Source organism: Charadrius vociferus, unplaced genomic scaffold (genome assembly GCF_000708025.1).
Source record: "Charadrius vociferus isolate BGI_N301 unplaced genomic scaffold, ASM70802v2 scaffold472, whole genome shotgun sequence".
NCBI lineage: Eukaryota > Metazoa > Chordata > Aves > Charadriiformes > Charadriidae > Charadrius > Charadrius vociferus.
Window position 1 is genome coordinate 8,560,114 of NW_009647735.1, and position 19,949 is coordinate 8,580,062.

The window sequence follows — 19,949 nt, forward strand, 5'->3', positions numbered from 1 at the left end:
AAGGACAGGGGAATTTGTGTGTGTGTGGTACATGCATTGGAATGTGGTAATGGGTCTTTGAAACGTACTGGATTATGAAATTAAAATCCAGATTTTTCAACCCTGTGACAATTTAGTGCTCTGCAGAATCACAGAATGGTTTAGGTTGGAAGGGACCTTAAAGCCCATCCAGTGCCACCCCCTGCCCTGGGCAGGGCCACCTCCCCCCAGCCCAGGTTGCCCCAAGCCCTGTCCAACCTGGCCTTGAACACCTCCAGGGATGGGGCAGCCACAGCTTCTCGGGGCAACCTGCCCCAGGGGATCACCACCTGCACAGGGAAGAAGTTCTTCCAAATATCTCATCTCAATCTCCCCTCTTTCAGTGTAAAACTGTTCCCCTCATCCCATCACTCCCCTCCCTGATCCAGAGTCCCTCCCCAGCTCTCCTGGAGCCCCTTCAGGCACTGGAAGGGGCTCTGAGGTCTCCCCTTTTTGGCCTTCTCTTCTCCAGGCTGAACTCCCCCAACTCTCCCAGCCTGTCCTCCCAGCAGAGGGGCTCCAGCCCTCCCAGCATCTCCGGGGCCTCCTCTGGCCCCGCTCCAACAGCTCCGTGTCCTTCTGCTGGTGGGACCCCCTGAGCTGGAGGCAGCACTGCAGGGGGGTCTCCCCAGAGTGCAGCTGAGGGGCACAGTACCCACACCCCCACCCCCAAGAAGCTCTCTAGAAGTGTGCACCACTCCTAGGAGGATTGTGCGTGATCCTGGTTGGTTCTATTTAAGTGTCAGAGCAGGCCCATGCCTGTGGTATTCCCAGAGGGCAGGAGAACAGCCCTCCAGCCTGAGGAGGAGACCAGCCTGGAGAAGGCAGGTGTGTTAAAAAGGCAAGACTTTTTGGAAAGAAGACAAAGGGAAAGGCAGGAGCGGCTCACAGAGGTACTCATGGAGCAGAGCTCGTTGGCAATGCCCCGCTGTGCTGCGGCGCAGAGCGCTGGCTGCTGTTTGCTCTTCTCAGACAGCAGATTTTTGTAGCTCGTTTTTGAAGGAGCTCAGTTGTGGTGCTTGATGATGATGACCGAAGCTGTGCCTTCAAGTATTAGAGACCTTGTGCAGTTAGGTACTCTCCAGATCCTTCAGGCTCTGCTGTTGATAGGCTTGAGTGGAGTTTGACATTTTTATGTATGGTGTTTTCCTAAGTGCTTCAGGGGATGTTGGGTTGCGACTAAACCACAGATTCCTTCATCCTCATGCTGCAATAAAGACAGAAAGAGAAGACTTCTAGTCCAGGGCAGGACAGTTACCTGTTCTTCTGACCCCCTGCCCAACAAATGAGAAGGCATTTATGTTCTGGGTGTCCTCTATGGTGCTTAATCCTCAATTCAAACAACTCCTTGTTTATGTAAAAACTTCTCTTCTGAGTCTAAACAATATCTATATTTTAAACGTTGTTGGTTAAGAAGAAGAATACGCATCGTTACCCAGCTGGGCTGTCTGTGTAGTGCTGTGAACATCAAACCAAAGGGGGAACTGGAGGACCTCTTGCCTAGGAGCTTATTTTGAAGTGGCTCCTTGCTGCGCTAGGGACAAAATTACTCAGGGCGCTGTTTAAATTTACCAAGTTGGCTTTGAGTTCTACAGAAGCAAACTGAATTATAGAAATAACATACCAAAAGGAAGATCCTGGGTTTTGGGAGATGACGCACAGTTGCTACGTGCTGCTGTGATAAACCTCAAGACGCATTAGAAGCTGCTGACGGAGAAGTGGTAAATATCTGCGTACTCCTCAAATAGCATCACAGATGGCAGCAGAAAATGAGCGCAGACTGGGCATCCCTTGGGACTGCAAGAGCTTTGTGTCTTTTTGAGATTGCTTAATTCTATTAAAATGAGGCCTGTCTTCCCTGGATTATGGTAATGAACTGATCAGAAGTTCCACTGTTAAACATAAATAAAGCCTCATTTGAATCATTCGTGCTGGGGGGAGAATGAATCCATCATCAGTCTCATGCTCTACAGAATATGTGCTTAGGTTCAGTAAAGCAGCAGTTCTGGTGAGTGTTTTGTGAATGATGCTCTGTCTGGAGATGACACATAGAACATCCCGATGCCTCTTTTAAATTAACGGGCACCTTAAAGAACTGAAATATGGTATATTTCTCTTTCCTTTTCAGTGCAGAGGGAGATCTTGAGAGAGAAGTGGAATGACATTGCAAGGAAACAGGGAAACAGCTACGCAGAACAGCCAAACAGAACAGTAGGGTGTATTCAGCTGGGAAATAATTAGCTTTGTTTTGGAGCACGGTGGATTTGAGATTTGAGTTGGAATGATTTGTCTGAAATACTGTCAAACGGTGCTTTAGTTCTGCTGGTGATGGTCGAGAGAATTTTGAAGCCACATGAGAAACTGAGGGATCTTGGACTCCACAGCATCCTTTCTCAGATAACTAACGTCTCTACAACATGGTGATAGCGGTGGCGGTAACGCGTACCAATTTCTGCATTTTATCTTCTCTGGCTAAAGGGATCTTTTGGCTATGGCTTATCTCGTAAATGCAATCCATAGCGCAGAATGTGATTAAAAAGTGGTGCAGCGTTGAATGTCATGTTAATCCGGGTGCTGCTGGCGTTGTGATGGCTTTCGCGTACTCGGCTCTTCCTGTCCTTTATAGTCTATTAGAAATTTAAGTTGCTCACCTCCGCACGGAGCGGCAGCGCTGGGGGAAGGCGGCTGCCTTTGTTTTTGTGAAAGCAAGTAGAAGGAGGGTTTCGGCGCAGCGAACAGCAGGTCGGAAGGGTCTGCTGTCAGGGTAGAACTGGGACAGCTATAATTACTTGCACGTCAAATCTGGTTTTTCTCTGTTCTTGAAATTTCTGCACATCTTTGTTTTCTTCTGATTGCTAAATAGAGCGGAGTAGGAAGCTTTCCTTTTTAGACAAGAATATTGGAATGGATGAATACATTTGTGCAAATTGGAATGGATGAATACGTTTCTACAAGAAAGAGCATGGCTTTATTTGGGGATGGGGAAAATAGTCCGTGTGGTGTCAAGGTGGCTGTATACAGAAATGTAACTCCGAGATTTAATTTTAGGTCTAATTTGTGGAATTAGTTCTTTGTGCCCATACCTTTATTTGGGCAAGCGGCCGTTTCTGGCATTCACTGGCTTTAGGGCTGTGTAAGTCCCTGATGCAGGTTATCAAATGGGAAAAATACCACAATTTAAGAAGAGATTTTTAACTTTATTTAAAAAAAAAAAAAAAAAAAAACCTCACAAATTTGGCATGTCAACAGTAGTGTATAGACACCTGACTTCAGTTACTTTGCATCAGGTTTTTTTTTGTCCATCGTGCAAAGCGCTGAGGTGGCTGGCACAACCGGGAGCGTGCGTGCAAGGCACTCTTACGAAACCAGAAGCATTTCAGGCTGTCAGTACCGATTTTAAACAGTTTCAGGATTGTGAAATCAATCGTTTCATATTTGTGAATCAAAGTATATAATTTCTGTTGACAGAAAAAGGAATGTAGTGGGTTTTGGCTTATATCATGAACTTAATGTTCTGGACCAACACTTTTCTGTATTTCTTAAATTTAGATTTCAGCTCTTAAGTGGGGAAAACCAGAAGAAAATCCAGTGTGTTGTAACAACTTAGTGATTCTCATGTGCAATATAGATTTTCTTTTATTTTAACCTTAGATGATGCTGAACTGGTTGTCAAACAGTATTCCTGACACTGGGACTGGAAGCTTCAATTTTGAATGTGTCTTCTCCAGATACTAATTGCACGGAATTACAAAATATCATCCTGTTTTGCAACAAGAAGGAGGTTGTATGTTTTACAGCAGCTAAAAGATAATTTAGAAGGTCACTGTAATATGCCGTTTGCTACGTTTTTTCCTTGACTAGGGATCTTTTGGAGACCGTAGCTAAACTTTACTCTTCCAAAATGCTCCAAAGGATTTATTAGTTTTTTTTTTTAAAGGCAGATTTGGACTGTAGGGTGAAGTATCTTATAGTCACTGCATGAGCGTTACCGATTGATGTACTTTACTGGCCTGGCCAGTACTGCTCGTTCTGCAGGCTTATACTAACACTAACTAGCTTCTGCCTCTAAAATATGGAGTTTCTCAGCTTTTAATTTTTTTTTTTTCTCTTTCGGTTGATGTGTAATCCTGGACTGTAAGTCACCGTCACTGATGCCATAGAGCTGGCTGAGATTTCCTACCCTTGATTGAACAAAAAGCTTGTTCTAGAGCAAGTAAAATGCCACTTTAAAAGACAGATTCAGTTTTATACGCATAGGTCGTAAACATCTCTCTTCAGAGATTAAGCATTCTATAATAAGCATTAGAATCTGAGTCTTAATTATTTAAAATGAGACTGAATTTGTCTTGAAGATAACACAATTACTGATAATTGCTTTGTGCATCCTAAGGTCACTATATTACGGGTTTTTTCAGGATCTCTTGCCCCTCTGGTTGTATTTTACTATTCAAACTGCCATTCTCTAAAGCGTGCTCAGATCCATTATTAAATCTGGTTTCTATTCCTATTCTCTGTGCTTACTGCATAGCCCTTTTCTTGCAACTCCACATCACTTCCACCCGACTTCGAAGAGAGGATTCCTTCTCCGAAATGCTTACTGCAAGGTCACCTGGGCTCTGGGTTTCTTTTTAATTACTGCTAACCTCTGGGATTTCTGATTTGGCAAATCCTTTGATTTTAACATTTGAATTCCCAAAGAACGCTGCCCAAATGGAGCTGTGTACCGACCCAGGCGCTGCTCCTCTCCATTCGGGATTCAATGAGGTTTCATCTTGCAGATTTTTTTAAAGCTTGGCTTTTGTACGCTGTTTGAAGTAGTAACTTGCATATGCCGTGCTGTGTATTGCTGTGCACAAGTACTTGAAACATTGCAAGACAATAGCAAATTAGTCAACGGGTGCTGCCCCCTTTTGAGGACCATTTCAATGCAAAATAGCAATAGGAAATCTAGCCTGATTTTTCTGCATGAGCGGGACATTGCTGAAGACGTGGGTTTGCGAAGAATGTCCTGGTTGCCAGATGTATTGATCCTCTTTGAGACAGGTTTTAATTTTTTCCCCCTTCTCTCTCTACAGCAGACACCGAAGGGAGTTGTGCCAAGAGGAAATGGGTAGAAAAGCTGAACTCATCCAGCTTCTGCCATTTTCTCTGCCGTCCCACAGCTGGTGCCTCTGGCAGGGGTCAGAGCTGGGGCAGGTTGTGTGTCAGGCGGGAATGGGAATGAGACAAGTGGAAGGCAAGAACGCAAGAGGATTTTTTTTCTTCCCCTTTGTTCCTTTGGGGCAGAGCTTGAGGTTTTTCTGTATTGTCTCTCGACATAATGCTCAGTAATTCCCTTGATGCTTTCTCAGCTGAACAATGTTTCTCATTGATACTTCCTCTGTTTATGAATATATTACTGCCACTGTGACTGTACTCAAACCCGAACTGCCATGCTAGCTTCAACATTTTTATATTCTCGTTTGTTTTAAACAGCCACTGTGGAATGTTACAATCCCAGAATGAATGAATGGAGCTATGTCGCAAAAATGAATGAACCCCACTATGGTCACGCTGGAACCGTGTATGGGGGATTAATGTATATTTCAGGTAAATAATTCATATGATCATATCATCTCTATGAAACAATCGCTTATCTAACTTTTCCTATTTCAGTGGGAGACAAGAAAAATTAGCCTCTGGTTGCAATGGGTTTGCCATGGTACAAGCAGTGGTGCAAACTTGCGTGATGCTGGTCAAATAGCATATACACTGCAGAGTCTGATAAAATTACTTTAGATAATATTATACATTTACATAGTATATGACAGCTTGAACTCTGAAGCAATTACTCGATCAGAATAAAAATTTTTTGAGGCAACAGCACATACATGCATTTATATAGCAATAACCGTTACACACATCCTCTTTGATACATTTTGGAAAGCACTTTAAAGAACATCTGCCTTCATTGAACTAATGGGAAGGGATGGGTTTTCATGTTAATCACAGTATACACATGATGTCTGTACTTTAACTGGTCTGTCATTTGTAATATGCTCAGTCCTATATGTCACTGAGGTTATAGTTTCATTCCATTTTTTCCAAACTGGGAGCAATAGGTTTTCTGAAAATCTGGGATCTGCTCAGGCTTTAAAGATTTGGGCTGTCGGTGATCTCTACAGGGGTCACCTGTGTATGTTCTCCTACTGTGATTTTAAGGGATGTCCTCTCCGAACTAAGCTGACATTCAGGGCAGGAGGTGGGACGGGGTTGCTTAGCTGTGAAGAACTGGTGGGGAGATGCACTGGAGCAGACTGAGCCTTTGGGGCATTTTGAATGGGCCTTGTGCCAGTAGACTAGGAGGGATTTGTTTTAAAATTTACCGTAAGGTAGAGCTGCTTACTTTTCTACAAGCAGGTCCATTAAGCTACTCTCTGATCATTGTGCTATTTGTACTTTTTTGCCCATTTTGCTTGTCTTACTGCAGGGGGCACATGTATATGCTCCCTGCTGTGGTTTTTCACGTAGATGTTGTGTAGTTCCCACAGATTTTTGCTTTTCTTCCTCCTGTCCTTTCAGATACCCCCATGAGTCGAGACACTTTTGGGGTTGAAAATGTGAAGATTGGTTCCATTATCATTAACGCCTCTTCTCGGAGAGGCTCCCGAGCACTTTCACTGCAATAGCTGTCATTGTGTCAGGGCTGGACAGTCCTCCTATTTTTTTCTGTGTTTAATTCTTACTGTCCCACTGAAGAATTAAGTGCTTTCTTGCGTAACCCCTGTAGACACCGTACCACCTCTGCCCGCTAATAATCCAGGCGTGATAATTCAATGTTGAACGGTTAGCCCAGCAGGAGGCTGTTCAGGAGCAGTGTGTTCCCTGCATAGTTTTTAGCACCTCGAATCTAGTTACAGTACGGTCCATAGCTAATGAGCCTACAGTGCCTGAAATTGGTGCGACGGCTTTCTGATCTGCCTGGTGACCTTGCGGGAAGGCGGGACATTCCATCCACCCACGGGAAATCGTCCTGTGATTTTCCCCCGAAGCCTCTCCCAACTGCTTTTGCAGGGAACCGCGGAGAAGGTAAATATAGAGAGAACCATAGGCATCTAGTAGCAGAAGAATATTTGAAATCTGTGTCCTCTCTCTCTCCAGGTCAAGTTGATGAAAAAAGTTTTCTGAAGAAAATTCTGCTATGTGATAGGAGCACTTAAAACACAATAGCGTAGTAGCAAAATTTGAAAGGGAAATGGAGTCCTGTTCTCTTGATGGTGAGGAACAAAGCTAGCAAACCCAACAAATGTAAGCAAAGAAATAATTTTGCCAAAATGAAGCGTAGGTAACAATTTTTTGTTCTTTTAATCTGCCGGTATCGTCTTACGTAAGGAAGTACTGTATGAGACACGACTTCTTTCCGTAGTCAGATTTAAAGGTATATGAAAAATGTCATTTGAAATGGAGCACAGGTGACAGTAATCTAAGCTAATGGGAAAAAGTTTTAGGGAAGGCTGAATTAATTCACCAAAAATGTACGTTTCTGCTATTTATTGCTTACTAGGGTGAGCACTACTCTAACATGTGTTTTATTTCTCTAGGGGGAATTACCCATGATACTTTCCAAAAGGAACTTATGTGTTTTGACCCTGACACAGACAAATGGACTCAGAAAGCTCCGATGACGACAGTCAGAGGTCTGCATTGCATGTGTACTGTAGGAGACAAGCTATATGTTATCGGTGGAAATCACTTTAGAGGAACGAGTGATTATGATGATGTTCTAAGCTGTGAATATTACTCACCAACTCTAGACCAGTGGACTCCAATTGCTGCCATGTTACGTGGGCAAAGTGATGTTGGGGTCGCTGTCTTTGAAAATAAAATCTATGTTGTTGGAGGATATTCGTGGAATAATCGCTGTATGGTGGAAATAGTTCAGAAATACGATCCGGAAAAAGATGAATGGCATAAAGTATTTGACCTTCCAGAATCACTTGGTGGCATTCGAGCCTGCACTCTTACTGTTTTCCCACCGGAGGACAATACAGGGTCACCGTCTAGAGAATCTCCTCTTTCAGCACCTTAGGAACATCCCTTGACTTATGATGTCGTAGTAACACCTTTGCACTGCATCATGGAGTCTATTATTTTTCTTCAGTAGCTTCTGTTAGGCTTAGCCTACAGCATTTCGTTCAATTACTGGAAAAAAAAAAAAAAGACTTTGACATTATTTGTGCTGTTTGTTTGGCCTAGAATGTTTGTCAAGTGGTTAACAAAAAAACAGATGTACTTGCCCGAGCCAAATGTTTAACAAATGAGAAGATATTGTCTATAAAATGTATGAACTAGGTACGTTATTAATGTTGTGTATTGGGTGTGAGGTACCTTATAGCTTACATTTGGAAGCCCCATGAGTCAAATTTGAAGACATCGTATCGAACACGTTCTTTCACGAAATTGCGTAGTTGAAATCCTTTTTCCTTTCATTTGTGACTGCAGATTACGAGGGGAGGTAGACCACATCAAAGTGAACTGGGACAGAAGGTTGCCAAGGGGCCTGAGCTACCTCCTGCTCTTCACGGAGTATTTTTGACATATCTGTTTGCCCACCTGACTTCGTGGGTGCTTTCAGAACATATGAAGTTTCTTAGGCAGAGGGGAGAAATGAAATAATTTTAAAATATTAGCGCTATACAGGAAGCGGACCTTGTAGAGGCCGAGAGTTTTTTATAACATATATCGAGTGTTTTTCCTGAGTCGGTTGAGTGATGCTTCAAACAAAAGATTTAAACTGTTTGGATTTTTTAATTTGGGTTTTTTCAGGAACCGGCTTCCGCCTGCATGGGAGCACTCACTATTAACAAATGGGAATTCAGTGCAGTCGTATATTCTGTTGTATGCCTGTACTGAATATTGGTAGATAAGGGCTAGAAACATTAACTTAAGCCACTGAATTTGACCAAATCGTTCCATCAGATCAAATTTAATCTACCTTTTCTCCTTTGCTGTTGAGATAACTTGCATAATGTGTCCTCTGTATAGTCTCAGTTAATAAGGTTATTTAGCACAAAGTGCAGCTTCAGCGAGAGAGCTGCTTTTGCTCAGTGAACTTGGACTACCACGTTTTACCTTCTTTTGTTCAATAAAACTTTTAACTGCAGTTGTTCAGTCTAAGCTACCTCATTAATGTATTTGGTTTTCTTCCTCTGCCTCGCTGTCTCCAGGATACGCATTACCTATATCCGTGTGGGTCGATTCATTCGCGAGGAAACCAATGCAGAAGTGATCACGAATGGGTATTTTTGACCTACTTTTAAGAAACTATTTTGGCCTGATGCGGTCATTTTATTGTTAAGGACTGACAAAAGAACAAACTGTCTTAATTTATTTTTTTTTTTTCCCCCTTGGAGAGCTATTGCCTCTATGTGCAGCCATGCAGATCTACAGAAATCTTTCTCTGCTCCCAAATCCAGCGCGCTGCTGACAAATTCCAGCTCCGAGTGCTTATAGAAGGCTGATACCGTTGTGCTTGTTCTGAACTTCCCGTTGTGTGTTACAAGGGGTTTTGCTAGCAAACACAGTCAGAGGGGCGTCATCTGGGGAAAACTGTTTAAATCAGCTTATTTTATTGTGCTGCCTATTACCAATAACCGTTTAAAGCTTAATAGACTTGTTGGGAGTATGCTCTTTGTGTGTTGTCCCCACTTGCTGCATCAAGCAGCAGTATTACTGTGGTGTCAGTTGTGGGCGTACGGATATTTATTCTTTATGCAATTTACCAGTAATGATCGCTACCGAAGGTATGTGTAAGCTTTAGGTTTCATAATTGTTTTGGATAAAATCAAAAGCAATTCTTCCTCTTTAAAAAAAAAAAAAACAAACCACCCAACAACCCAAAATCTGAATCCTGCGTAGCCGTGCAAGGGTGGTACAGGTGGAATAGTGGCACCAGTGGGTACTCTTGGGAAGGAGCCAGTCGAGATGAATTGACTCATCACCTTAAGAATACTCTTCTAATGCTCTGCAAAGCACCAGATAGGAAAATGTTGCTCTGTCGTTTGTGTCAGTCATTTGTGTGTCACGTGCTCCTATATTTTTTTTTTCCAGCTCAGAGACCAGATTTTGGAGCCTGCTTAAGTTTAAATCCCCTGAAACCCATATTCCATTGCTATTTTATTAATTATACTGAAAAGTAGTTGAAGTAGTTGCAGCTCCTTTTAGACAATGTAAATACATCCTGCTGTCTGTCTGCTGGGCGTGAGGAGATGCACGCTTCCAAAGTGGGTATCTTCACTGGTATTCTCTGTTCGGAAGAAGCTTAGGGCGGATTCTATCCAGTACAAGATGGTTAGAAGTCAGGATGTCAAAGTTTTGCGCTTGAGCCTTGAGAATCGCCCAGCTGTTCTATGGCCACAGTGTAGACATTTATTTTTTGAGTGACTCATTATCTATGCAACTTAAAGTGGAAGGGTTCTATTTGAACATCATTTTGTCATCAGTGTTGGACACAACATTGCGGATTAAATGTAGTGCTTCAGTCACATGAATCTTTGAGGGTTTTTTTTCTGATATATCTCCCTCTGGATTGAAGTGTTCATGACATTAGTTAACTAATGTTAATCTACTCACCAGGAGTGAAAAGCAAACATCAAAGATTTGCCCAAAACCGCAGACTTTTCTTCTATAATGCAGTGTGAAATTACTTCATGCTCATTACATCTTTCTTAACCATGGCATAACAAACTCTTTCTGTGTCCGAATCCGCAGCTGTAGGTGTCCATGTAGATACAGCAGATACTCAATCTCCATTTTCAGTAGAGCTGCTTTTCCGAAGAGTGAGCCTGTCATTGTATCTAGAGTCAGCGGCGTCCAGATGATACCGAGATGCCTCTTTTTTTTTAATCTTGAATGCTTTCATTTTTGCAGTTATAGTACCTAAATTAGAAAAGCATCTGGATAAAAAGCAATTAGTAGATATTTGACCTGAACGTGAACAAGGCTGGGTTGGTGTGCTGGCAGGGAGAGACGCTGGAGCTGTCTGCCCTCTCCCGATGACGGCAGACCCACGCTCCAATCTCAGAATTCACATTTGGACTTCGCTTTTTTTTTTGGGGGGGGGGGTACCTAATCAGCAGCAAAGGCCAAAAGTGCTCACCTCCATATGCAACTCCACGAAAGGCCCGGCTGACATCCCTGCAAAGAAACACAGCGCTCCTAATGACTTGAGACATTGGGGCTGACGTTTCTCTTGCACTGTCTTTTGAGATAGGACAAGAACGATGGGGAAGAAAATGTGGGAAACCCCAGGTTATGTCGAGTTTCTTTGCCCTGTTCACATCAAAGAGCTGATCATCTGCAGATGTCCAGTTTTCCGGCATTCCCCTTCCCTTAGAAAGTTGTATAAAGTCTAAGAGTCTGGCCCAGGGAAAGCAATTCATGGTGGGACCCGACCTGTCTTGGGGTGTTTGCTGTCGTGGTGTTCTTGGGATAATGGGGCTGTGGTGAAGGGGTGGGAACCGGAGCAGCAGAAGGCAGCGCTCGCCGGTCTCGCCTGCGGCTCCGGAGTTCCCTGGTGCGAAAAAATCACTTTGAGCCTTAACCTATTCCCAGGGACAAAAATGAGTAGTTTTGTCATACCAATGGCTTCTGGGGGCGGGGGGCAATCTCCAAGGAGCAGCACTGTAGTAACAGTCAGAAGCTCCAACCGATAGTCTGGTTCTTCAGCGGAATCATGGAAATCTTGGATTAGGGCAGTTTGCGTACAGATAAATAGAATTCTGCCCAAAGGCTTATGGTCTTAATCCCGTGGGCTGGTTGGACATCAAAAAATAATTTGATGCCACAGCAGTAAGGGCAATACAGCTGTCTGCAGAAGTTTATAGCCAAAGAGTTGGGGATTATCTGATCTGGAAAGATCAGAGCACTTCCCCCCCCCAAACCCCCGAGTTCGCTCTACCTACTAGAATTGTCGTTCCTTCTTCATTTACCCTCTGGCTGGTAATTACCTCATCTTTGCATTGGTGTCTGACTCGGCTGGTTGCTACTTTTTAATTCTTCCTTTTTGGAGCTGACATCTTTGTTCCTTCCTCTGTTCCCAATCAGAATCAATAAAGCTGAAGCTTTTCTAGTCCCACGGTCATCGCGTCCGGGGAGAAAATAACCCACTGCTGGTGCAGAACAGACTTCTGATAAATGTAATCATAATTCCGGTTGTGCATTCTTGGAGGCGTATAAGCAGTTTTACCCCAGTGAAAGGATGTGTGTGTGTGTGTGTGTTGAAGTGCTGTGTGTCCCGGTTCCTCCTGGCTTCCACCTCCCGTGGTGGTTCAGGTTGTGCGTAGTGGTGGGTTACCCCGAGGTCCGGAGGGTGAGTCAAGTTCTGATGGAGCGCTTTACGCTCCCTGTGCCCTGTGGAAATGGTCTTTACATGCGCAGCGTATGTAGCTTAGCGGGTATGTCTTCCTTTTGTATTTTAGTTAAAATGTGAATGATAGTTCCTCGTGTACAGATGTGGTCAGAAAAAAAAAAGAAGTCTTAAAATGCAGAGTTATGTATGATTTGCTTAAGGATAAAGTTTTGGGTCCCGCGAGTATTGCAGGACCCCTTCAGCTGTGAAAAGGTGATCGCAGTTTCGAACAAGCTGGAGAGTCAGGACGACTTTACCGATTAGCACCAGTTCATGTGTTCTTGTTGCTGGTCTTGCACGTCATGAAGTGAACTTCTCAGTCCGCGGGCTCTGTCTTCTGACGGCCAGCCCTGCTGGACCTGCTGAGTACCCGTTCTGGAGAAAATATGATGGGATTTGTTCCACGATATGTCTTACTCTGTAGAATAACATGGCTAATTTGTGTCAGGAATTCCAGTAGGAGTGACACACGGGGTTCCTCCAGAGTTAGTTTAACGACCAGGCGATTTGTAGAAGATGCGAGCCCCAATGAGCTGAGAGCGGTGCTGCAGCCGGAGCCCGGCGTGGTTGTCATTCCAGAAGGGATTATCTGGAATGGGGTTCGTTTCCTCTTCCTCTGTGCATTATTTTTGGATCTTGGATTTTTTTCTTTTTTTCCCCCCCGTCTTTGGGACTGTTTATTGCTGCTATTTGGGTTTTTCACTTTTTATTCCTGACATGAGTAACGCCTCTCTAAAGCTGGAGTGGGAGCGGAAGGTTCAGTTGGTTGTTTCTGAGCTAGCTGCGTGCTGGCAGGCTGTCTGCATAGTCATTAACAAGTTTTCTATTTGGGGCTCTGTTTCCTAAGCATTTAGAAGAATTCAGTTTGCAATGTGAAAAGATCTCGGGAGAAAATGTCTTTGGGACTGGAAACATGCAAAGCCAGTAAATTTGCGGAGTAAAATTGTAATTCTAGGCAGAAAAAGGATGGGTTTTTAGAGTTTGCTGGCATGGTTCAGAGGTTCATTTGGACATTGAGCTCCCGCAGACTGTCTGGAGTGAGAAATAGATATGTTTAATAATTTGTAGCTGACTTAGGTGAACCAGAGCCCGGTTGTTCGTTCCTGCTTGCGCTGGCCTGTGGCTGTGCTCTCCCTCGGACCGTGGCACTCTGCGTTGGCTGGGGTCTGTAAAAGTGCCTCTCCTGTCTTCCCTATTGCCCGTTTGACTTCCAAAATAAATCTGAGCTTTCGATTCTTCTCGTGGCTCTGGCCTGCTAAAGGTCCTGTGGCGCTGGGGAACGAGGACCGGGGCTTTGCCATCCAGTTACCCGCCAGCCCCTTGCTGCCCTGCCGGCAGATATTCCCAAACCCAGCTAAAATCTGTGCACAGGAGGCAAATCTCTTAAGGCTTGACCTAAAATTTTAGTTACCCTGACATCTAAAGACCACCGGAATCTCCTCGTCCTCCTTTCAGAGAGGGTTGGGTACCAACCAGAGCTGCTGAGTCCTCTGCGGGGGGGTAAACACAGCATCTCTTTGGGGTGCAATACTTCTTTCTTGGCTGTTGGTTCTGCCTTTCCCCTCTTCTGTGCCCGTGCGGACGATGCCGGAGGGTCGGGCAGGCTCTGGGCGGCTCTCCAGATCCCGGCAGAGAACAAGCTCCTCCACCCTCGGCTGTCTGCACAGCCCGGTGAGAAAAAGAACTGTAGGAACTCTTCAGCTTTGAAACATCAACTCGCAGAACAGTATCGGTTAATGAAGGCAAAAATCAAAATTGGTCCATTTTAACATGTCTTCCCCATACCCAGGGTTGTTCTAAAATATGGCATTGATAACTTTGCCTTTACCTCCCTTGTTGAACATCACTGTACAAAAAGAAAAAAAAGAAAAAAAGAAAAAGAAAAATAATAATTGCTTGCTTTCTTTTCAATTTGTTTTTCATTGCTTGTAACCTTTTCTTAGAAGTGTGGAAATGATTTTCCTGATATGTTTTATGCACCGAAATAAAGACACCGCTGATCACCTGAGTCCCCTCCCCATGTTTCTTACACAGTGTCTGTCAGCGCATTTTTCCGTATTTTTACCCACCCCTTTGACAGCTGTCGATAAATAGCATTACAGAGTCCCATAACTCCTGCTAAGGGGCACAGGCTCCTGCGCTGCATCGTTAGGTACGGTGAAGGGGGGGGTGTCATCTCTTTTCTTAACAATTAAATACTTCTGGGAAAAAAAAACAACAAAAATTCACTTTGGAGGACAGACCTGTCCTGGATCAGACATTTACATGGGGATTAGTTTGGCTTGTGCTTCTTGATTTTAGTTTTGAATCTTTTACTCTTTCAGAGATATTTTTGTGAATAGTGGCTGCGTAGCTTGCTTTTTTAAAAAAAATCGTGTATTCCTTGCTAGTAATTGGGCCGAGCTCTGGCTCGGGAGGTGTCCTCGGCCTCTGCCCGCAGGGCTCCCGCCGAGGCTGGTCCAGAGCGATGCTCTCACGGCTTCACAGGAGAAACCTCCTGTAACTAAAGAACCTGCAGCGGGGCGGGGGCAGAACCCCACTCGGGTGGCAAATCAAAGCAGCTGCTTAATTGCAGTTAAAGAAAAGTCAATGTCTCAAGTGTTTCTAGAAAGGGGAGGGAGAGTCGCCGTCCCTTAGGCACGTTTTGTCGGGAGCTCAGGGTATTACCAACAAAATTGTTGCTGTAAATAAAGACAATTAAGTAAATCCCCGAGTCCGTCCCCAAAACAGAGACGGATTGCTTCTGTTGATGTGCGGCGCTGTTATGATTTGACCCTGTGTATATGGCACGTCTCGAGCGCTCGCGCATAACAAGCGCCTCACTTCTCTGCTGTCATCACATGAATGATGCCATCGTTCCCGTGAGTCACGGTGTTTTCTTTATAGTCAGTTCTGAATAGGGTTTTAAAATTATATAGAATATTAGAGGATATACTTTTGGGGGTTTTTTTGCAACCATTTTTTAAAGCCGGTTTCTGTATCTAGCTGTTACAGCATTACTGCCTTTAGCTGAACCCAACGAACATGCAATAGCAGGGTTTGGTTCATCATTCGGGTTTTTTTGGACTTGCTGCTGCTTCTTTTCGCTGCGGAGAGTTTTAAGGAGGGGATGTTTCTCCCTGTGGCAAGAAGAAACAAAGGAAAGGAAACATCAGATGCCAACCGGATTACGGTGTATGCTGTCGGCAGCTCTGCAATTTGGGACAATTTTCTGATTTACAATGCTGTCAAATTGATCTTGGTTAGTAACCCGGCAGGTTTCCATTTGGCCTGCGGGGACGCAGCGCTGGGAGAGGGGAAAGAACCCAAACGTCTTTGCGTTATTCCGCGAGCTGTGACTTTTGTCGTATGCCTTGGAATGACAACGCGCGCTCGTCTGCCGCTGGGCACGGAGCCTCGAATCCCTTCTCTGGGGGACGATGGGTCTGCTCCCCGCAGCGAGAGCGGCCATCCCAAAACCAAGGGCCATTGCGTGACCATCCAAAGCCAAGAGCCTTTGCGTGGCCACCCCGAGCCATTGGGCCATCCCTCAGCCGCCTCTGCCCCTGTGGGAAGCTGTCAGCGGTGGAGGGAGCGTGGGTTGTGCCGGCGGGATGCTGTGCCGGTGAGAGCGGGGACGGGCAAGGCTCATGGCTGGGCTCCTGCGCAGGCAGCAGAGCCCTGAAGAGCTCTTCCTCCAAAAAGAACAATTTTTTTATTATTATATGTTTTTTAAAATCCATGATTGTTCATAGGAATGATGTGAATCTTGGCCCTCCAAAGCGCAGGGCAAACTTGAGCCGCAGTCATTGCGTGCAGCGGTGGCTGTAAGGGTGTCGGGATGAGATCATGCAGTTTTAGCACTCATCAGCCACCAATTTTTGGAGAGGGTCAGGTTTTTTTTCCCCAGCCATTTTCTACCAAGTCTTTAAATATTTCTCACACGTTTTGAGTGTCTGATTCCAGGCAGGTTGGGGCACGCAAGGGCAAAGTAGTTGGGAACGTGGCTGAGACCTCCTCGTGTCACCAGGCGTATGTCCTGTACTTGGGGATGCCGGTGAGGAAAAAGCTGCAGCCCGGTTTGCTCCCCCTCTCCTTAACTCCTCCCCAAAAAACCCCTTCTATTTGTAAACATTCATTTTAGTTAGACCAGGCACCAGATCTGGGAGTTTTAAAAATGTCTCACATTCTCCATCTCGCTCCTTGTTTTTGCTGTGTATTCCAAATTAAGACGAATTTTTTTTTTTTTAGTCTTCTCTTCCCACCATGTGGCGTGAGAAACGGTGCCGTTCAATAAACAGCTGCATCTTGCGGCTTAGGGTTACTCCAGAAAACGCACATAAGGATCGCATTTCATTTTCCTCTTCCATATTTATACACTTATAAATGTGGACTTTCTGGGATTTAGATAACTTGATAGAGATGACGTGTGCCATACAGTCGCTGGGACAGATTCCGGCTTCATTAACGGTCCACTGGCTGAAGGGAAATAGCAGTTACTATTTTGAGCAGTGTAAAATCAGCCCATCGGTTAGCATAGAAGTTAAAAATTACAGGAGTTTCTTTTTACAGAAGCCCCCGCTCAGTGTTCTCCTTCACACAGGGCTGACTTTGCCGTTAAACCCCGCGTTCATCTGACTGCTCGGCCACTGGCGACGGGGTAGAATTCATCAGGGGATGCTCCATGTGTAAGATGCAAATATGAAAGCTGACAGGCAAGAGAACCCTCTGCATGGCTCAATGCCACTGGCATGATGTTCACAGCATCCCAGCCTGGTGGGGGTGGGAAGGCCCCTCTGGAGCTCCCCCATCCCACCCCCGCCAGAGCAGGGGCACCTCCAGCAGTGGCACAGGACGGCGTCCAGGCGGGTTTGGGATGGCTCCAGAGGGGGAGACTCCCCCACCTCTCTGGGCAGCCTGTGCCACTGCTCTGCCGCCCTCACAGCAGAGAAGGCCCTCCTCAGGTCCAGATGGAACTCCCGATGCTCCAGTTTGTGCCCGTTCCCTCTTGTCCTGTCACTGGGCACCACTGAACAAAGACTGTTCCCATCCCCCTGGCACCCTTCCTTGAAGGATCTATCAGCATTGATGAGATCCCCCTCAGTCTTCTCTTCTCCAGACTGAACAGCCCCACGTCCCTCAGCCTTTCCTCATCAGAGAGATGCTCCAGTCCCCTCATCATCTCTGTAGCCCTTTGCTGGACCCTCTCCAGCAGTTCCCTGTCCTTCTTGACCCGGGGAGCCCCGAACTGGACACAGTGCTCCAGATGTGGCCTCCCCAGGGCAGAGCAGAGGGGGGGGATGACCTCCCTCCACCTGCTGGCCACGCTCTGTTTGATGCACATATTTTAGCAACTCTGCTAACGATAGTGGAATGGAGCTGAGAGCGTTCCTGGCTGAAAGAGTCAAGCCACCTACTTTTTCTTCTGTAATTGGACAGAACCTGGGTCTGCTCCCAAACGCAGTCAGTTTTGGAACCTCACCCTCCCTGGAGCTGCGGGCGTTGATGCCCATCTCTGCTTTCAGATGGAGACTCCAAGGGATGTGGAAGCGTGCAAAGTCATTTGTCGTCCCCTTGCGTGTCTTCTGCTGCGCTGTCTGCTCTCTATTTAGGCTGTCTTGTCTAATCCCATCACATCTGTTGGCTCTCTGTGGCTGCAAACACCCTGTAAACAAGCTGTCAAGGTGGAGCACGATGAATTGTTGCAGAAAAGAAAAAAAAATGGAAAAAAAATCAAACCACCTTGAATAGCTAAATAGAAAACCCGAGTGGCTAAATAGCAGCTAAATGTTCTTTCTTCCATTTTCAGTGCTTGTTCCGTCACGGGTGATGGATGATGGTTCATACGTCGACGTTTGGTTGTGAAAAACAAACTCCACAGTGGCAAACATATAGCTGCTCCTCCCCGTTGCTGCAGGAGGGGCTTTAACCAGTCCCCACCTTTGCTTCCCATCACGAAGACACTGGAAGGAGGTGCCATAGTTTAGCAGCGACTTGTCCTTGGCAATTGTTGAGCCCCACCAACCGTTTCACCAGCAATATTTCCCCTATTCAAACCTTTCAAATTGCCTGGCATCTTTGTGCTTCATTTACCATGATAGTATGACTTCTGTAGTGTAATCACAGACAATATAAGAGCAAATATATTCTGTAGGCACTCAACAAGAAGCTTTGCAGTTTACTTAATTCAGTAAAAGTATCTTTAGCTACTTATTAGAATAGCTGTTGCCAATAACTGTGTGTTCACAGCTGGATAAAGTGATAAACCAGAAAGATGTAACAGGGGAACTGGTTTCCCTCTGTTGAAAAAGATGCAATGTTAAATACTCAGATGCAATCTTTTATGTTCATTTAAGGTCCGTTTTCCTTCCGGCTCCAGTGAATGACGTGGAACAAGGTCAGAGATTTGTGCGTGGGTCACAGATCAGCTTTACGTGTCTTGAAAAGTTACTATTTCAAGTAGTATGAGGCTCAGAACAAAACCCAGCGTATTGCTAGTGTTACGGCAGGCACAGGGCGGTGCGAGTTTTGTTCGTGGCTGTTACCAAATGGTCAGTGGAGCTGTTTTAAACAAAACCTAAAAAAAAAATTACTGGTAAAATGAGAGTTTTATGAAAGCTGCAGTGATTTTTTTAAAGCAATTCCGGTAAAAATACCTCTTACCTTTCAGCCCCTTTGATAGGTTCTTGAGGGTTTTGCTGCCCAGAGGAGGTGATGGAGGGCAGGGAAGCACTCAGACCTCCTGCGTATCCTTTTGCGGGGCTGCCTGGTACCCGAGACCCTCCGCTGCCCCCCGGGCACGGCTCTCCTCCAGGCCGGCGAGCATCTCGCTGCAGCCCTGCTCAGCCTCGGCTCTCGCCTCCGTCTCAGAGGGGCCGGACTCTGGTCTCTCCTGCCCGGCGGTTTTGGGCTGCCTCCCGCCTTTCCGGTGGCTCCCAGCTTGGCCGCACTGTGTGAATGGGTGATCTCCAAACCGGCTGCCCTCCGGGGAATGGGAGAGTTACTCCGGTCGCTTCGTTTTCTCAATATAGAAGCGAAATGAAGCAGAGAAGGCAACCAAGCTCTTGCATGCGAAGCGGTGTTCACTGTCTAACCAGATCCCGAGAGGGTCCCACTGCGGGGCAAAATCTGTAAGTCTGGGCTTTGGGCATTATTTAATTTTTTCTTTTTTTCTTCCCCCCCCCCCCCCAAAGAATTCTCCTGTATTTCAAAAATCACAGAATGGCTTAGGTTAGAAGGGACCTTAAAGGCCATCCAGTGCCACCCCCTGCCCTGGGCAGGGCCACCTCCCACCAGCCCAGGTTGCTCCAAGCCCCGTCCAACCTGGCCTTGAACACCTCCAGGGATGGGGCAGCCACAGCTTCTCGGGGCAACCTGCCCCAGGGGCTCACCACCTGCACAGGGAAAAAGCATCATTACATTTCTTCACTGAAGGATAATCTTTATTATGACAATAAAAATAAACCTGGGAGTGTGATGACAGTTTTTTTTGTCTCCCTGATGCAATTTTGGAAGGTAACTGGGTGCTTTCTCCTGCCTGTAAGTCATCAAAACAAATAGCCCA

The 19,949-nt window shown here is 45.5% G+C and overlaps 1 protein-coding gene across 5 annotated transcripts in view; it reads left to right on the plus strand.

The window, feature by feature from the left end:
* The window catches only part of KLHL13 (kelch-like family member 13), a 76,317-nt gene extending 66,441 nt beyond the window's left edge, over positions 1 to 9,876 (plus strand). For 4 of the 5 annotated variants that reach the window (XM_009881730.1, XM_009881732.1, XM_009881729.1 and 1 more), the window contains 2 exons: positions 5,494 to 5,607; positions 7,599 to 9,160. In XM_009881730.1, the coding sequence (XP_009880032.1) occupies positions 5,494 to 5,607; positions 7,599 to 8,086 (602 nt within the window). In that variant the 3' untranslated portion in view covers positions 8,087 to 9,160. Of the gene's footprint in view, positions 1 to 5,493; positions 5,608 to 7,598 lie in introns of all 5 variants that reach the window. The other variant, XM_009881731.1, reaches the window with a different exon arrangement.
* Positions 9,877 to 19,949: the final 10,073 nt, after the last annotated feature.